Consider the following 18,643-nt stretch of genomic DNA (forward strand, 5'->3'; position numbering starts at 1 on the left):
CACTACCACATTCTTTTTCACTCCCCCCACTTGAATGGCTTTCTGCATCATGGTGCTATTATCAGTTTACCCATCCACCCATCCTTGTTCGTATCCACGTGGGTAGCAAGTTCCTCATACCTGTTGTTCAAAGTCAAGGACCAAGGCTCCTTGATCAACACATCCTGGATCCCCATACCTGCTTGACTCATAATCCCACACCCTCTTGTGCCTGACCAGTCTACTTAACCCAAGGGATGTGACTGCCCCCTGGAACAAATTGTCCAAGTAATTCTTCCTCTTCCTGCTGCCCTACAATGTCTGCAGCATGGACTCCAGCTCAGCAACTCTGCACCAAAGTTCCTCAAGCTCCAGATACTTAACGTAGATATGGATGTCCGGGATTACAATGCACTCTGCAAACTCCCACATGATGCAGTTACTGCACACCACCTGTCCTGCCATGTCTATCTAACCTTATTTATTTTTTATTTGATAATTAATTAGTTATTAATTTAGTAAACTAATAGCAAGTTACAGTTTCCTCACTTAGAGACAAAGGAAAAACACTCACCAACTACTGGAGGTGAAACAAAAGTAATAAAAAGCATCACCTCCTTCCCCTCTGCACCAAATTCCCACCTGCATCAAATTCCTGACTTTAGCACTCTGCTTACGAAGCATTCAGTTCTGCAATCACTCTGTGCTCCACACTGTGTGATAGCAAATACTGTATACTATATAGAGCTTATGACTCACTCCTGAGTTGCAATTGCTAATTCAGCTCCCTGCTACAGTAATTTTTTTTTTATTCATTCATGGGATGTGGGCGTCGCTGGCCAGGCCAGCATTTATTGCCCATCCCTAATTGCCCTTGAGAAGGTGGTGGTGAGCTGCCTTCTTGAACCGCTGCAGTCCATGTAGGGTAGGTACACCCACAGTGCTGTTAGGAAGGGAATTCCAGGATTTTGACCCAATGACAGTGAAGGAACGGCGATATAGTTCCAAGTCAGGATGGTGTGTGACTTGGAGGGGAACTTGCAGGTGGTGGTGTTCCCATGTATGTGCTGCCCTTGTCCTTCTAGTTGGTAGAGGTCGCGGGTTTGGAAGGTGCTGTCTAAGAGCCTTGGTGCATTGCTGCAGTGCATCTTGTAGATGGTACACACTGCTGCCACTGTGCGTCGGTGGTGGAGGGAGTGAATGTTTGTAGATGGGGTGCCAATCAAGCGGGTTGCTTTGTCCTGGATGGTGTCGAGCTTCTTGAGTGTTGTTGGAGCTGCACCCATCCAGGCAAGTGGAGAGTATTCCATCACACTCCTGACTTGTGCCTTGTAGATGGTGGACAGGCTTTGGGGAGTCAGGAGGTGAGTTACTTGCCTCAGGATTCCTAGCCTCTGACCTGCTCTTGTAGCCACGGTATTTATATGGCTACTGCAGTTCAGTGTCTGGTCAATGGTAGCCCCTAGGATGTTGATAGTGGGGGATTAAGCGATGGTAATGCCGTTGAATGTCAAGGGGAGATGGTTAAATTCTCTCTTGTTGGAGATGGTCATTGCCTGGCACTTGTGTGGCGCAAATGTTACTTGCCACTTATCAGCCCAAGCCTGGATATTGTCCAGGTCTTGCTGCATTTCTACACAGACTGCTTTAGTATCTGAGGAGTCACGAATGGTGCTGAACATTGTGCAATCATCAGTGAACATCCCAACTTCTGACCTTATGATTGAAGGAAGGTCATTGATGAAGCAGCTGAAGATGGTTGGGCCTCGGACACTACCCTGAGGAACTCCTGCAGTGATGTCCTGGAGCTCAGATGATTGACCTCCAACAACCCACAACCATCTTCCTTTGTGCTAGGTATGACTCCAGCCAGCGGAGGGTTTTTCCCCTGATTCCCATTGACCTCAGTTTTGCTAGGGCTCCTTGATGCCATACTCGGTCAAATGCTGCCTTGATGTCAAGGGCAGTCACTCTCACCTCACCTCTTGAGTTCAGCTCTTTTGTCCATGTTTGAACCAAGGCTGTAATGAGATCAGGAACTGAGTGGCCCTGGCGGAACCCAAACTGAGCGTCACTGAGCAGGTTGTTGCTAAGCAAGTGCCGCTTGATAGCCCTGTTGATGACACCTTCCATCACTTTACTGATGATTGAGAGTAGGCTGATGGGGCGGTAGCTGGCCGGGTTGGATTTGTCCTGCTTTTTGTGTAATTAACCTGTTCAGGCAACCACTTTCCATTGATTGACAGTGCTGCTGACAGGCAGTTTCTCTTACCTAGGTATTTTTACTCGCTTGCAATTTCTTTTACAGTTTTAAAGTTCTTAGTCAAGTTCTAAATGTTAAACTAAATTTGAACTTGAGAAATACTTACCAGAGAAATCCCATTTGGACCAACTTCCTGACTTTAGCACTTTCTTTACCAAGAACTCAGTTCTGTGATCACTCTGTGCTCCACATTTGAGGACGTAAAAGACACTATATAAATGCAAGTTCATTTTTTTCTTTAAAACCTGGAAGGGAAAATTGCTCTGGTCTCTTTATCTATTGATATTATGAATGATTTCACAAAAAAGGACATAGGCTCGCAGAGTGGGCCAAGAGGTGCCAGATGGAATTTAATACTGACAAGTGTGAGGTGCACATTTTGGCAGAAGGAATAGTGAGAGGCAATATATACTGGCACCATTCTAAAGAGTGTGCAGGAACAGAGGGACCTCAGGCTGCATGTGCATCAGTCTTTGAAGGTGGCAGGACATTGAGAGTGTGGCTCGTAAAGCATATGGGATCTTGGGCTTTATAAACAGAGGCATTGAGTGCAAAAGCAGGAAAGTTATGTTGAACCTTTTCAGAGCTCTGGTTAGGCCCCAACTGGAGTATTGTGTCCAGTTCTAGTCACCACACTTTAGGAAGAATCTGAGGGTGCTTGAGAGGAGATTTACCAGAATGGTTCCAGTGATGGGAGTTACAAGGTTAAGTTGGAAAAACCAGGATTGTTCTCCTTAGAACAAAGGAGATTGAGGGGAGATTTAATAGAAATGTACAAGATTATGATAGGCTTAAATGAATTAGACTAGGAAAAACTGTTCCCATTAATTAATGTTTCAAGGGCTAGGAGACACAGATTGAAGGTTTAGGCAAAAGATGCAAGGAAATATGAAGAAGACTTTTTTTTTAGCGCAGTGAATGGTAATGACCTGGAACTCACTGCCCATAAGGGTGGTGGAAGCGGAGACAATCAATAACTTCAAGAGGAAATTGGAAGGTCACTTGAAGGAAATAGACTTGCAGGGCTATGGGAATCTAGTGAGGGAGTGGGACTGACTGAATAGCTCCATGAAGAGCCGGCATGGATTCAATGGACCGAATGGCCTCCTGCTGTGCCTTAAATGACTGAGACTGTCTGGTCAGCACATCCAAACAGCATGTTCTCACCAATCCTGAAAAAGAAAAATTTAGCCTTGAAGTGGGTGCAGCTCAGATTCACTTCAATGACACCAGGTCTTAAAGGATTATATTATGAGGACTGATTGCTATCCAGTGATCCCTGCTAGAAAGGGGTGACAACAGGATAGGGTTAAACTGTGATGCTTGCCACTATTAGATAGCCTATGAAACTGCATCATAGCAAGGGGCAGCACCTTATGGAGAGGAGGGAAGCAAAAGGGAGTAAATCAAAGATAAAAATAATATTTAGAAAAAACAGTTTGGTCCAATTGATGGGTTGCACCTCAACAGGACTGGGCCTAATGACCTTATGGGGAGGTTCACCAGTGTGTTTGGGGAAGGTTTAAACTAAATTGGCAAGGGGATAGGCACCAGCCGATATTAGATAGGAGCAGACTAAGAAGGACTACGAGGAATACAAGGACAGGTTTAGAATGTATGTATGTAAACGCACCAAGTGTGATGAATAAGATTGGTGAGTTACAAGCACAAATAGCAGTGTGGGAATATGATGTATTGGCAATGATAGAAATGGCATAAAGATGGCAAGGACAGGGTGCTTTATATACAAGGATATAAAGTGTTCAGAAAAAATAGAGAAGGGAAAAAGGGAGGTGGGGTGGTAGTATTGATTAGGGAAGACATTGCAGTGTTGGAAAGGGAGGATATCCTTGAGGGAGCAAGGACAGAATCCATTTGGTTAGAGTTGAGAAGCAAAACGGGTATGATCATATTACTCGGGGCATTCTATAGGCCTCCAAATAGTGAGAGAGATACAGGAGCAAATCTGCAGGGAAATCAGAGAAGTGCAAAAACTATAGAAGGGTGATATTGGGAGACTTTAATTACCCAACTATCAGTTGGAATAATTCTAGAGTAAAGGGTAAGGAGGGGGAGGAATATCTGAAATGTGTTCAGGAGAAGGTTTAGAATGTATGTATGTAAACGCACCAAGTGTGATGAATAAGATTGGTGATCACTTCCTTGATCACTATGTTCACAGCCCAACTAGAAAGGAGGCATTGCTGGAACTGGTGCTGGGAAATGAGGTGGGCCAAGTGGACCAAGTACCTGTTGGGTAACACTTTGGTAAGAATGACCATCGTATCATAAGGTTTAAACTCGTAATGCAGAAAAGCAAGGAACAAAATACGGTAGAACGTCTAGATTGGAAGAGGGATAATTTTAATGCAATGAGAAGGGATCTAGCAGATTAGAATGGAACCAAAGACTGGAAAAGCTGTATCGGAGCAATGGATTATCTTTAAGGAAGAGATGCTTCAGGTTCAGGATAGATATGTTTCAAAAAGAGCAAAAGGTAAGGGACCCAATAACAGGGCTCCTTGGATGACGAGGGAGATAGACATTATGATGAAACAAAAAACAAGAGGGTGTATGATGCACGTCAGGTGAATACTTCAAGTCAGGCCATATACAATACGTTGAGAGGGGAGATGAAGAGGAAAATTAGACTGGCAAAGAGAATATGAAAATAGAATGGCATTCAACATAAAAGGGAACCCAAAACTCTTCCACTGGCATGTAAATAGTAAGCAGATAGTAAGAGGTGGAGAGGGGCCTCTTAGGAATATATGCTTAGAGGCTCTGGGCAATTTACACTGCAGCATTCTGCCTTTAGGTCTGAACATGTCCCTGCGGACACTGCCCATTTTTGATCTCTGCATAAATTGGAAGCTGGCTCGGGTGACTGCCACGGCGCAGGAGCGGGCGATGGGCCAGACCTGAGCCACATAGAGCAACGCTGAGAATGCTTTGCACCCAATGACCAGGTTCTTACCCGTAATGGAGAGGGAGTGTTGCTCCCACATTTCCTGCTTCTATTTCACCATAGCTTTCTGTTCGTTCCAGTTTTTGGCGCATATCCCGTCCCCTCCAAACCATATCCCCAGCACCTTCAGGCAGTCTGACCTGACGATGAAGTGGACAAAGGATTGGTTTGCCCAGTTCCCAAAGAACATGCCCTTACACTTGCCGCAATTTACTTTTGCTTCTGAGGCCAGCTTGAACTGGTCGTAGATGCTCATCAGTCTGCGAACTGAAAGTAGAAGATGGCGACATCATCCATGTACAGGACAGCTTTGACTTGAGTGCTTCTGCTGCCTGGAATTGTCACCCATTTTTAAAATTTATTTTATTTATTTAGAGATACAGCACTGAAACAGGCCCTTCGGCCCACCGAGTCTGTGCCGACCAACAACCACCCATTTATACTAATCCTACATTAACCCCATATTCCCTACCACATCCCTACCATTCTCTTACCACCTACCTACACTAGGGGCAATTTACAATGGCCAATTTACCTATCAACCTGCAAGACTTTGGCTGTGGGAGGAAACCCACGCGGTCACAGGGAGAACTTGCAAACCCCGCACAGGCAGTACCCAGAACTGAACCCGGGTTGCTGGAGCTGTGAGGCTGCGGTGCTAACCACTGCGCCACTGTGCCACCCATCCCGCATCCTTCCAGATGGCCTTGGCAAAATGTTCGATACAGCACAGAAACAAATGAGTGAGAGGACAGCCCTGCCTGACTCCAGTTTTGATCAGATAACTTTCCAATTCCCACCCATTGATTGAAACTGTACTTCTGATGTTTGTGCAGAGCAGTTAGTTCCAATTGCAGATTCCCTCCTCAAACCCCATTTTGGAGAGCACTTCCATCGTGTAGGTGTGCGATATTCTGTTAACGGCTTTCTCCTGGTCCAAGCTGATGAGACAGGTGTCCACCCCCCCCCCCCCCCCCCGTCCTGTATATAGGCAATCGCGTCCCTGAATAGAATGAGGCGTTCAGGGATCTTCCTGCTGGGTACAGTGCAGTTCACATGGGGTGAATCACAAACTCCGGAGTAGACTTGACCAGATTGGCGATGACCTTGGAGAGAATTTTGTAGTCCACATTAAGCAGTGAAATGGGCCTCCAATTTGTGATTTCCTCCTTCTTCCTCCTTCCGCTTTTAGATGAGGGTGATGATGCTTTTCCTCATGGATTCTGACATACTGCCGGCCAGAAGCATACTCGTACACTTCCAGCAGGTGTGGGCCGATCCAGTCCCACACAGTCGAATACAACTCTGCTGATAAGCCGTTGACTATGGGAGTTTCACTCGTCTCAAAGGACCTGATGGCCTTTGCCAGCTCATCTAGAGTTAGCAGTTTATCCAGACTCTCCCGTGTACTGTCATCTAAGACCTCCGTGATAGAGGACAGGAAGGACTGGTAGGCCATGCTGTCTGTGGGCTTCATGTTGTACAGCCGGCATAGAATGATTTGCTGATCCGTAATATGTCAGGCTATGATGATGTTGCCGAACAGTCATCTTCCTTCAGGCTGCTGATCACAGAGCTCTCTCTTTGTACCTTTTGGAAGAAGAAACGCAAGCACGTCTCATCCTGCTCCACAAAGCGGACTCTGGACTGGAAGATGATCTTGGAGGCCTCTGCATCAAAGAGTGAGGCCTGCTGGCTCTTCACTTCTTGGAGACCCTCCTTGACATCAACTCCCATCGACTGCAGCAGGAGCAGATTCTGCATGCTTTTCTGGAGTCCGGACGTTTTCCCCTGTCTGTCACCCTCTGAACACCTTTGAGGATGAAGAATCTCTTGATGCTCGCCTTGTTCGCTTCCCACTGGTCTGTCGGGGACTGAAGGTGGGGTTTCACTGTTCTCCAACCTCTGCAATCCCTTATGACTTCCTCGATATTTTCTGGGATCAACTGTTACATGCTCAGCTTCCATGTCCCCCTTCCAGCCCTCTGGTCTTTCTGTAAGTGACAGTTGGCCAGTGGGAGGCAGTGGTCAGAGAATAACATGGGTTTGATGTTGGTGGATCTGACCGTGAGCGTTCGGGACACAAACAGGAAGTCAGTCCTGGAACAGACAGACCTGTCTGGCTCGACCAGGTGTATCTGCAGGGTTGCTGAAGATGACGTGCAGCTTGGCGTCTTTTAGCAGTTGAATTCACTGCTTAGAACGACTGGCCGGATGTTGCCAGCAGCAGTGGGAGCTGCTGAAGGATGGTCAGCTGCTCACTGTTTTGAGCAGGGGTGTACATGTTGATTAACTGGAGGGGATCGTTTTTGTACGTTACATCTGCTGTGAGGGGGCGACTGCATACCACCTCCTTAACTTCAGAGATGGTGAAGTGCCTCCCCATAGTAGAATACCAAGGCCAGAGGAACGGGAATCATTTCCCCCTGACCAGATCGCTGGCCTGTGAGACCACCACTGCGACCATTGCCTGGAAATGCTGAGGTGCGGTATTCCGCACTCCTGCAGAAACAGCAGGTTGACTTTGATCTTGGCAAGGTACCCAAAAGTTGAAACACCTCGTGTAGTGGACTTAACGCTACGCACATTAAAGGAGGCAATCTTTTGACTGGTTCAAGCTGTATGTTGCTTACCAGTCTGGGTATCTGTGCTAGTCCCAGCCCTTGGATATGTTCCTACATACCCATAGCATTCACAAACTGTTGCACTGTTGTTGGGCTCAGAAAACTGTCCTGGTCGCCTGTGGGAGGGTTGTTCTGTTGGGGTGACATCGGGTTGGGGGTTTGAGGGCTAGTATGCGAGGTGTCATGTAAGCAGGGAGATTTGGACTGTCTTCCGCAGGTGCTGTCTTTTCCCTCTGTTCCTCGTCGAGGACTTTGCTGCTCCCGGCTTCCCAGAGCAGGGGTGCGCTGGTCCCTTCACTGCTTCCAACGTTTCGGAGCTTGGAGCCTTTTCCTTGCATTCTGCCGCTTCTTTTGCAGGTGTATTTCCAGCCCTTTCTCATCTGATGAGGCACAGCTGCTGTAGTCCATTTCAGACATGCCTTTCTTTTTGACACTGGTTTGGGTGGTAGCCTGTTTCCTTTCTTGGGCCTCTTTCCTTGTGGTTTTCCTCTTGACCACTTGCCATTCACCTGGCTGCCACTCTGCTGGCTCCTCTTCCATTGAAACTGTCTGCTGAGGAAGAGGCTCAGGATACAGGCTTGGTGTTTGGCAGCTTGCTGCAGCACCCTCTTCGCCCTTCTTCTTGTCCTACTTTGACAAGTTTTTCGCACAGTGGGGCTTGGTGGAGAGTGGGTTGCTGGTCTCCTTACCAGCAGCTATGTTCGCTGTTCCTTCCTCGTGTCCTTCCTTGATTTTTGGCACTTATGCATAACTGAGGCACTGTTCTGAGCAGGTCTTATAGAGGGGGCCTGTCCCACCACACTTATTCTGCTTGAGGTCCTTCATCTGGTGGACTTCCTGCTTGCAGTTCTTGCAGATGACTGTTGCAGTTGGCTGCCACGTGACCAGATTTGCCACAGGTGTGACAAACTTTACAGTGCTGTTGATGGAGTCAAGTGATAGCATTCAGCTGACAGATCAAAGTGCACTAACTGTTGTGGTTTTAGTCATCTAACTTATTAGTACGATAGCCAATAATAGAAATACCATAGTACTGGGTCTAATCAGCGGACCTGGGAGAAGGCGGAACCTGAACGGGAGCCATAAAAATCAAGATCCGGGCTCAAGGCCCTCGCTTAACTGAAGACCGGAGAGGCAGTCGGTGGACCTGAGAGGAAGGTTGTGTCTGTGTTGGCGCGCGCTGGGATTGAAAAGTGAAAAAAAACCCTAACTGTGTTATCACGGGAAATCGGTAAGCTGATTGGTTGGTAACAACTGTTAGTGCCTGTACATTGCTCAAAAGTCAGAGAAAAAAAATTATTTTTTTAAAACCATCAAATAGCTACTTTATAAGTAGTGATGTTAGTACTACAAAGGTTTTAGGTGGTGTAATTTATTAGTAATTACTAATTAGAAAGTGCTGTTTTGGCAGAGTGTAAGGCTGTGAGATGGTGTGTGAGGGACTTCACTGATGAGGGGAAGGAGGTGCTCTTTGGTCTCCTTTTTTCTGCCTTTTCAGCATCCACGGTACGGGGAAGAAGCTAATTGGCAAGCAACTGATAAGTTATTCTACTTATTACACTAGCAATAATTAGTTTGTAAAGCTAAGGTATGGCAGGGCAGCTCGGCCAAGTGGAATGTGCCTCCTGTGGAATGTGGGAAGTCGTGGATGCACCATGTGCCCTTGACAGATACATCTGCAAGAAGTGTCGCCGGCTGCAGAAGCTTGAGCTCTGGGTTTCGGAACTTGAGCGGTGACTGGGGTCACTGTGGTTCACTCACAAGGCAGAGAACCATGTGGATAGCACGTTTCAGGAGGTAGTCACCCCGGAGCTTAAGAGAGCACAGGCAGAGAGGGACTGGGTGGCTACCAGACAGACAAGAAGGAGAAGACAGGGAGTGCAGGAGCCCCTGGAGAGCATCCCACTTTCTAACCGATATTCGGTTCTGAGTTACGATGGGAGAGAGGGTTCCTCTGGAGAGTGCAGCGAGAGTCAAGACCAGAGCACTATGGGTGGCTCAGCTGTGCAAGGAGGGAAGAGAAAAGACAGGAGAGCAATAGTGGTAGGGGATTCTATAGTTAGGGGAACAGACAGGTATTTCTGTGGTCGCAGATGTGATTCCAGAATGGTATGTTGCCTCCCTGGTGCAAGGGTCATGGATATCACTGAGTGGCTACAGAGCATTCCGGTGGGCGAGGGTCGTGGTCCACATTGGTACAAACGATGTAGGAAGAAAGAGGAATGAGGTCCTGCAGACTGAGTTTAGGGAATTAGGAAAGAGATTAGCAAGCAGGCCATCAAAGGTAGTGTCATAAATATGTCCATGTAGGTGCCAATGACATAGGCAGGACAAGGAAAGAGGTTCTGCATAGTCAGTATGAGGAACTAAGCGCCAAATTAAGAAGCAGAACCTCAAAGGTAATAATCTCTGGATTAGTGTTAGTGTTAGAGGTCCAGATGGAGCAGAATTTGTAAGGAGCATCCAGGAGGGTTTTCCAGAGCAGTATGTAAATAGTCCAACTCGGGAAGGGGCCATACTGGACCTGGTGTTGGGGAATGAGCCCGGCCAGGTGGTTGACGTTTCAGTAGGGGACTGCTTTGGGAATAGTGATCACAATTCCGTAAGTTTTAGAATACTCATGGACCAAGACGAGAGTGGTCCCAAAGGAAGAGTGCTAAATTGGGGGAAGGCCAACTATACCAAAATTCGGCAGGAGCTGGGGAATGTAGATTGGGAGCAGCTGTTTGAAGGTAAATCCACATTTGATATGTGGGAGGCTTTTAAAGAGAGGTTGATTAGCGTGCAGGAGAGACATGTTCCTGTGAAAATGAGGGATAGAAATGGCAAGATTAGGGAACCATGGATGACAGGTGAAATTGTGAGACTATCTAAGAGGAAAAAGGAAGCATACATAAGGTCCAGGAGGCTGAAGAAAGACGAAGCTTTGAAAGAATATCGGGAATGTAGGACCAATCTGAAACGAGGAATTAAGAGGGCTAAAAGGGGTCATGAAATATCTTTAGCAAACAGGGTTAAGGAAAATCCCAAAGCCTTTTATTCATATATAAGGAGCAAGAGGGTAACTGGAGAAAGGATTGGCCCACTCAAGGACAAAGGAGGAAAGTTATGCGTGGAGTCAGAGAAAATGGGTGAGATTCTAAACGAGTACTTTGCATCGGTATTCACCGAGGAGAGGGACATGACGGATGTTGAGTTTAGGGACAGATGTTTGATTACTCTAGGTCAAGTCGGCATAAGGAGGGAGGAAGTGTTGGGTATTCTAAAAGGCATTAAGGTGGACAAGTCCCCAGGTCCGTATGGGATCTATCCCAGGTTACTGAGGGAAGCGAGAGAGGAAATAGCTGGGGCCTTAACAGATATCTTTGCAGCATCCTTAAACACGGGTGAGGTCCCGGAGGACTGGAGAATTGCTAATGTTGTCCCCTTGTTTAAGAAGGGTAGCAGGGAAAATCCAGGTAATTATAGACCGGTGAGCCTGACGTCAGTGGTAGGGAAGCTGCTGGAGAAGATACTGAGGGATAGGATCTATTCCCATTTGGAAGAAAATGGGCTTATCAGTGATAGGCAACATGGTTTTATGCAGGGAAGGTCATGTCTTACCAACTTAATAGAATTCTTTGAGGAAGTGACAAAGTTGATTGATGAGGGAAGGGCTGTAGATGTCATATACATGGACTTCAGTAAGGCGTTTGATAAGGTTCCCCATGGTAGGCTGATGGAGAAAGTGAAGTCACATGGGGTCCAGGGTGTACTAGCTAGATGGATAAAGAACTGGCTGGGCAACAGGAGACAGAGAGTAGCAGTGGAAGGGAGTTTCTCAAAATGGAGACGTGTGACCAGTGGTGTTCCACAGGGATCCGTGCTGGGACCACTGTTGTTTGTGATATACATAAATGATTTGGAGGAAAGTATAGGTGGTCTGATTAGCAAGTTTGCAGACGACACTAAGATTGGTGGAGTAGCAGATAGTGAAGGGGACTGTCAGAGAATACAGCAGAATACAGATAGATTGGAGAGTTGGGCAGAGAAATGGCAGATGGAGTTCAATCAGGGGAAATGCGAGGTGATGCATTTTGGAAGATCCAATTCAAGAGTGAACTATACAGTAAATGGAAAAGTCCTGGGGAAAATTGATGTACAGAGAGATTTGGGTGTTCAGGTCCATTGTTCCCTGAAGGTGGCAACGCAGGTCAATAGAGTGGTCAAGAAGGCATACGGCATGCTTTCCTTCATCGGACGGGGTATTGAGTACAAGAGTTGGCAGGTCATGTTACAGTTGTATAAGACTTTGGTTCGGCCACATTTGGAATACTGCGTGCAGTTCTGGTCGCCACATTACCAAAAGGATGTGGATGCTTTGGAGAGGGTGCAGAGGAGGTTCACCAGGATGTTGCCTGGTATGGAGGGCGCTAGCTATGAAGAGAGGTTGAGTAGATTAGGATTATTTTCATTAGAAAGACGGAGGTTGAGGGGGGACCTGATTGAGGTGTACAAAATCATGAGAGGTATAGACAGGTTGGATAGCAAGAAGCTTTTTCCCAGAGTGGGGTATTCAATTACTAGGGGTCACGAGTTCAAAGTGAGAGGGGAAAAGTTTAGGGGGGATATGCGTGGAAAGTTCTTTACGCAGAGGGTGGTGGGTGCCTGGAACGCGTTGCCAGCGGAGGTGGTAGACGTGGGCACGATAGCGTCTTTTAAGATGTATCTAGACAGATACATGAATGGGCTGAAAGCAAAGAGATACAGACCCTTAGAAAATAGGCGACATGTTTAGATAGAGGATCTGGATCAGCGCAGGCTTGGAGGGCCGAAGGGCCTGTTCCTGTGCTGTAATTTTCTTTGTTCTTTGTTTTTTTTGTTCTATGTCGTTGGTTCCTACGTGGCCAATGACAACTGGATCCTCCCCTCCCACGAGGAGATGTCCTTAACCCTGGCTTCAGGCAGACAACACTTACCTGCCCTTTTACCTCCTCCCTCCAAGGCCTCAAACACTCCTTCCAGGTGAAGCAGCAATTTACTTCCTTCAATTTAGTATACTGTATTCGCTGCTCACAATGTGGTCGCCTCTACATTGGGGAGACCAAACATAGATTGGGTGACTACTTTGCGCAACACCTCCACTCAGTCCGAAAGCTTGACCCCGAGCTTCTGGTTGCTTGCCATTTCAACTCACCATCCGGCTCTCATGCCCACATTTCTGTCCTTGGCCTGCTGCAGTGTTCCAGTGAACATCAACACAAGCTCGAGGAGCAGCACCTCATCTTTCGATTCGGCTCTCTATAGCCCTGTGCACTCAACATTGAGTTCAACAATTTCAGAGCATGACTGACCTTTTAAAAAAAAAAATTATTTTACTTCATTTTATTTTTTAATTATGTTCCTGCCTTAAACTTGGTTTTACCTGGACTTTTGGACAGAGCTAGTCATTATTCTGCCATTAACACTCTCCCTGGACTAATGCTTTGTCTTTCACCACACTATTAGAACTCCCTTTGCCTTTGTCCCATGACATCTTTGTCATTTAATCTCTCCTGCCTTCTGCCCTATCACACACCTTCCCTTTTAGTCTCTTCCCCACCCTCCCCCACTTCACTTTCTAACCTTTGCAAAATCTGATGAAAGGTCACAGACTGGAAACGTTAACTCCGCTTCTCTCTGCACAGATGCTGCCTGACCTGCTGAGTATTTCCAGCATGTTCTGTTTTTGTTTCTATCTTCGGAGCTCCCGGTCATGACTTCAGAGAACTGTATCCCCTGACTAGACTGTCTCTTATCACTACCACATTCCTTTTTGTTCCCCCCACTTGAATGGCTTCCTGCACTGTGGAGCCGTGGTCAGTTTTCTCATTCACCCCACAGTACTTGTTCTTATTCACACAGGTAGCCAGCACCTCATACCTATTGGTCAAAGTCAAGGGCTGAGGCTCCACGGTGGATCCCCATACCTGCCCTGACTTGCAGTCACAGCCTTCTGTCCCTGACCATTCATCAACTCAAAAGTTCTACCTAACCTAAGGGATGTGACTGCCCAGAACAAAGTGTCCTGCTAACCCTCCCCCTCCCTGATGCCCTGCAATGTCTGCAACACAGACTCCAGCTCAGCAACTCTGAGCCAAAGTTCCTCAAGCTACAGACACTTACTGCAGATATGGTTGTCCATGCATTCCGCAGATTCCCACATTTGCAGTTATAGCACACCACCATCCCTGTCTGACTTTTTAATTAGTCAATTAGTTATTTAGTTAGTTAGCTAAAGTAACAGTAAATTGCAGTCTCCTAGCTTGCAGACAAAAGAACACTCACCAGCTACTTGAGGCTGAAAAAAGGTATAAAAAGCAGCATCTCCTTTCTCAATTCACAAAACACTATCCTCAAATCACTTAGTGCAGTAGTAAAATGTGTCTACTTTTACAGAGCTGAATACTCACACTCAATTTGCAACTGCAATGTCAGTTTCCTGCTATAGTAATTAACACCTATTCAGGCAACCAATTTCAGTTGATTGACAGATAACTGCCTCTGCCAGGCAGTTTCTGTTAACTAGGTTTCTTAACTAGCTTACAGTTTTAAAGCTCTAAGTCAGTGTCTGACTGTTAGAGTTACAGCTTGATAAATACTTACCAGAGAAATACCACCTTAGAGAATTGTCACAGCACAGAAGGAGGCTGTTCGGCCCATGTGTCTGCGACAGCTCTCCAAATACGCAATTCATCAAGTTCCATTCCCCCCACCTCCTCCCCGTAACCCTGCACATTCTTTCTCTTCAGATAACAGTCTAATTCCCTTTTCAATTCCTCGATTGAGCCTGCCTCCACCACACTCTCAGGCAATGCATTCCAGACCTTAAGCACTCACTGCATGAAAAGGTTTTTCCTCATGTCACTTTTTCTTCTTTTGCCAATTACTTTAAATCTGTGCCCTCTCGTTCTCGATCCTTTCACGAGTGGTAACAATTTCTCCCTATCCAATCATGATTTTGAATACTTCTATCAAATCGCCTCTCAGTCTTCTCCAAGGAAAACAGCCACAACTTCTCCAATCTATCTTAATAACTGAAGGTCCTCATCCCTGGAACCATTCTCATGATAATAAAAGCAAAATACTGCGGATGCTGGAAATCTGAAACAAAAACAAGAAATGCTGGAATCGCTCAGCAGGTCTGGCAGCATCTGTGGAAAGAGAAGCAGAGTTAACATTTCGGGTCAGTTCCGAAGAAGGGTCACTGACCCGAAACGTTAACCATTCTCATGATTCTTTTCTACACTCTCTCCAATGCTATCACATCTTTCCTAAAGTGTGGCGCCCAGAACTGGACGCAATACTCCAACTGAGGCCAAACAACTGTCTTATACAAGTTCAATATAACCTCCTTGCTCTTGTACTCTATGCCGCTATTAATAAAGCCTAGGATGCTTTATTAACCACTCTCTCAACCTGTCCTGCCACCTTTAATAACTTATGCACATAGACACCAAGGTCCCCCTGTTCCTGCACCCCCTTTAGAATTGTACTCTTTATTTTATATTGTCTTTCCATGTTCTTCCTACCAAAATGAATCACTTCACATTTCTCCACATTGTTTATTTTTTATTTATTTAGAGTTACAGCACTGGAATGGGCCCTTCGGCCCACCGAGTCTGTGCCGACCATCAACCACCCATTTATACTAATCAAAGAACAAAGAACAATACAGCATAGGAACAGGCCATTCGGCCCTCCAAGCCTGCGCCGATCTTGTTGCCTGCCCAAACTAAAACCTTCTGCACTTCCAGGGACCGTAACCCTCTATCCCCATCCTATTCATGTATTTGTCAAGATGCCTCTTAAACGTCACTATTGTACCTGCTTCCACCACCTCCCCCGGCAGCAAGTTCCAGGCACTCACCACCCTCTGTGTAAAGAACTTTCCTCGCACATCCCCTCTAAACTTTGCCCCTCTCACCTTAAACCTATGTCCCCTAGTAACTGACTCTTCCACCCTGGGAAAAAGCTTCTGACTATCCACTCTGTCCATGCCGCTCATAACTTTGTAAACCTCTATCATGTCGCCCCTCCACCTCCGTCGTTCCAGTGAAAACAATCTGAGTTTATCCAACCTCTCCTCATAGTTATTGCCCTCCAGACCAGGCAACATCCTGGTAAACCTCTTCTGTACCCTCTCCAAAGCCTTCACGTCCTTCTGGTAGTGTAGCGACCAGAATTGCACGCAATATTCTCAGTGTGGCCTAACTAAAGTTCTGTACAGCTGCAGCATGACTTGCCAATTTTTATACTCTATGCCCCGACCGATGAAGGCAAGCATGCTGTATGCCTTCTTAACTACCTTATCCACCTGCGTTGCCACTTTCAGTGACCTGTGGACCTGTACGCCCAGATCTCTCTGCCTGTCAATACTCCTAAGGGTTCTGCCATTTACTGTATACTTCCCACCTGCATTAGACCTTCCAAAATGCATTACCTCACATTTGTCCGAATTAAACTCCTTTTGCCATTTCTCCGCCCAAGTCTCCAACCGATCTATATCCTGCTGTACCCTTTGACAATCTTCATCGCTATCCTACATTAATCCCATATTCCAACCACATCCCCACCTTCCCTCAATTCCCCTACCACCTACCTATACTAGGGACAATTTACAATGGCCAATTTACCTATCAACCTGCAAGTCTTTGGCTCTGGGAGGAAACCGGAGCACCCGGCGAAAACCCACACGGTCACAGGGAGAACTTGCAAACTCCGCACAGGCAGTACCCAGAATTGAACCCGGGTCGCTGGAGCTGTGAGGCTGTTGTGCTAACCACTGTGCCGCCCATTGAACTTCATCTGCCACTTGTCAACCCATTCAACTTGTCTATGTCCTTTTGAAGTTCTACGCTATCCTTCTCAGGGTTCACAATGCTTTCAAGTTTCTTATCATGCACAAATTTTGAAATTGTTCCCTGTACACAAAGGTCTAGATCATTAACATATATCAGGAAGAGCAAGGGTCCCAACACTGACCCCTGGGGAACTCCACTACAAACCTTCCTCCAGCCTGAAAAACATCTACTAATCAGACACACAGCCAACTATGTATCAATTCTTCTGCTATCCCTTTTATTCCATGAATTATAACTTTGCTCATAAGTCTGTTGTGCGGCACTGCATCAAATGCCTTTTGGAAGTCCATGTACACCACATCAACAGCATTGCCCTCATCAACCCTCTCTGTTACCTCTTCAAAAACTCCAACAAGTTAGTTAAACACAATTTTCCTTCAACAAATCTGTGCTGGCTTTCCTTAATTAACCTACATTTGTCCATGCGCCTATTAATTTTGTCCTGAATTATTGTTTCTAGAAGTTTCCCCACCACCAAAGTTAAACTGACTGGTCTGTAGTTGCTGGGCTTATCTTTACACCCTGTTTTGAACAAGGGTGTAACATTTGCAATTCTCCAGTCCTCTGTAACCACCTCTGAGTTGAAGGAAGGCTGGAAAATTATGGCCAGTGCGTCTGCAATTTCCACTCTCACTTCCCTCAGTATCCTTGTAGGCATCTCAGCCAGTCCTGGTGCTTTATCAACTTTAAGTACAAACAGCCTATATGATACCTCCTTCATATCAATTTTAAATCCTTCTAGTGTATTAATTACCTTCTCTTTCACCGTGGCCTGCACCAAATTCCTGACTTAGCACTCGATTCACAAAGCACTCTGTCCTTGGAGCACTCAGTGGAAGGGAAGTTATGATGAACCTTTATAAATCTCTGGTTGGGCCAGAGTATTGTGTCCAGTTCTGGTCACCACACTTTAGGAAGGATGTGAGGGTCCTTGAGAGGGTTTCAGGGATGAACGATGTTAGTTACAAGGTTAGGTTGGAGAAGCTGGGGCTTTTCTTCTTGGACCAAAGGAAGTTAAGGAGAAATTTGATTGAGACGTACAAGATTCTGTCAGGTTTAGATAATCTAAACAAAGAAAAGCTGTTCCCATTAGTTGATGGTACAAGGGCTAGAGGACACAGATTTAAGGTTTTGGGCAAGAGATGCAGGGGCGATGTGCCGAAGAACTTTTTTATGCAGCAAGTGGTAATAACCTGGAACTCACTGTCTATGAGGGTGGTGGAAATGGTAATAATTAATGATTTCAAAAAAAAATTTGATGGGCATTTGAGGGAAATAAACTTGCAGGCTACAGGGATAGAGCAAGGGTATGGGGCTGACTGGATTGCTCTAGAGAGCCGACATGGACTCAATGCACTGAATGGCCTCCTTCTGTGCCATTATGACTCCAATTATGGTTCATTCTTCTTTCTAGTTTAATTCCTGATTTCTGTTTTCCATTTTTGTGACTCAGCACTCCTCCACTAAAGACGTTAATGTTTGACGTGTTCAAAAATGAGAAAGGGCGTGAGATTAACCGCATCTTGATTGAGAATAAATGTATTCTGAGTGAAAAGCGGAAGAGCCTGAAGGAGTTGACTGAGAGGATCAACAACGTCAAGGAGGAAATTGACATCACTAAAAGGGCACTCAATATCAAGAAACGGGAGCAGCAGGACCAAGGTAATGCCACATGTACCTAAAACATTCTAGGCTTGATTCCTCAGATTGTGCTGAGTTAGCTGATCTGAGCTGAAGCAGTTTAGTTTAGATTTAGTTTAGTTTAGAGATACAGCACTGAAACAGGCCCTTCGGCCCACCGAGTCTGTGCCGATCATCAACCACCCATTTATACTAATCCTACACTAATCCCATATTCCTACCACATCCCCACCTGTCCCTATATTTCCCTACCACCTACCTACACTAGGGACAATTTATAATGGCC

The 18,643-nt window shown here is 46.0% G+C and overlaps 1 protein-coding gene across 3 annotated transcripts in view; it reads left to right on the plus strand.

Annotated features, from left to right (window-relative positions):
• Positions 1-18,643, plus strand: part of kif9 (kinesin family member 9) — a 216,860-nt gene that overhangs the window by 170,213 nt on the left and 28,004 nt on the right. For all 3 annotated transcript variants that reach the window (XM_068031510.1, XM_068031509.1, XM_068031511.1), the window contains one exon: positions 18,170-18,378. In XM_068031510.1, the coding sequence (XP_067887611.1) occupies positions 18,170-18,378 (209 nt within the window). The remainder of the gene's footprint in view (positions 1-18,169; positions 18,379-18,643) is intronic.

This window comes from Heterodontus francisci, chromosome 5 (assembly GCF_036365525.1).
Source record: "Heterodontus francisci isolate sHetFra1 chromosome 5, sHetFra1.hap1, whole genome shotgun sequence".
NCBI classification, from domain to species: Eukaryota; Metazoa; Chordata; class Chondrichthyes; order Heterodontiformes; family Heterodontidae; genus Heterodontus; species Heterodontus francisci.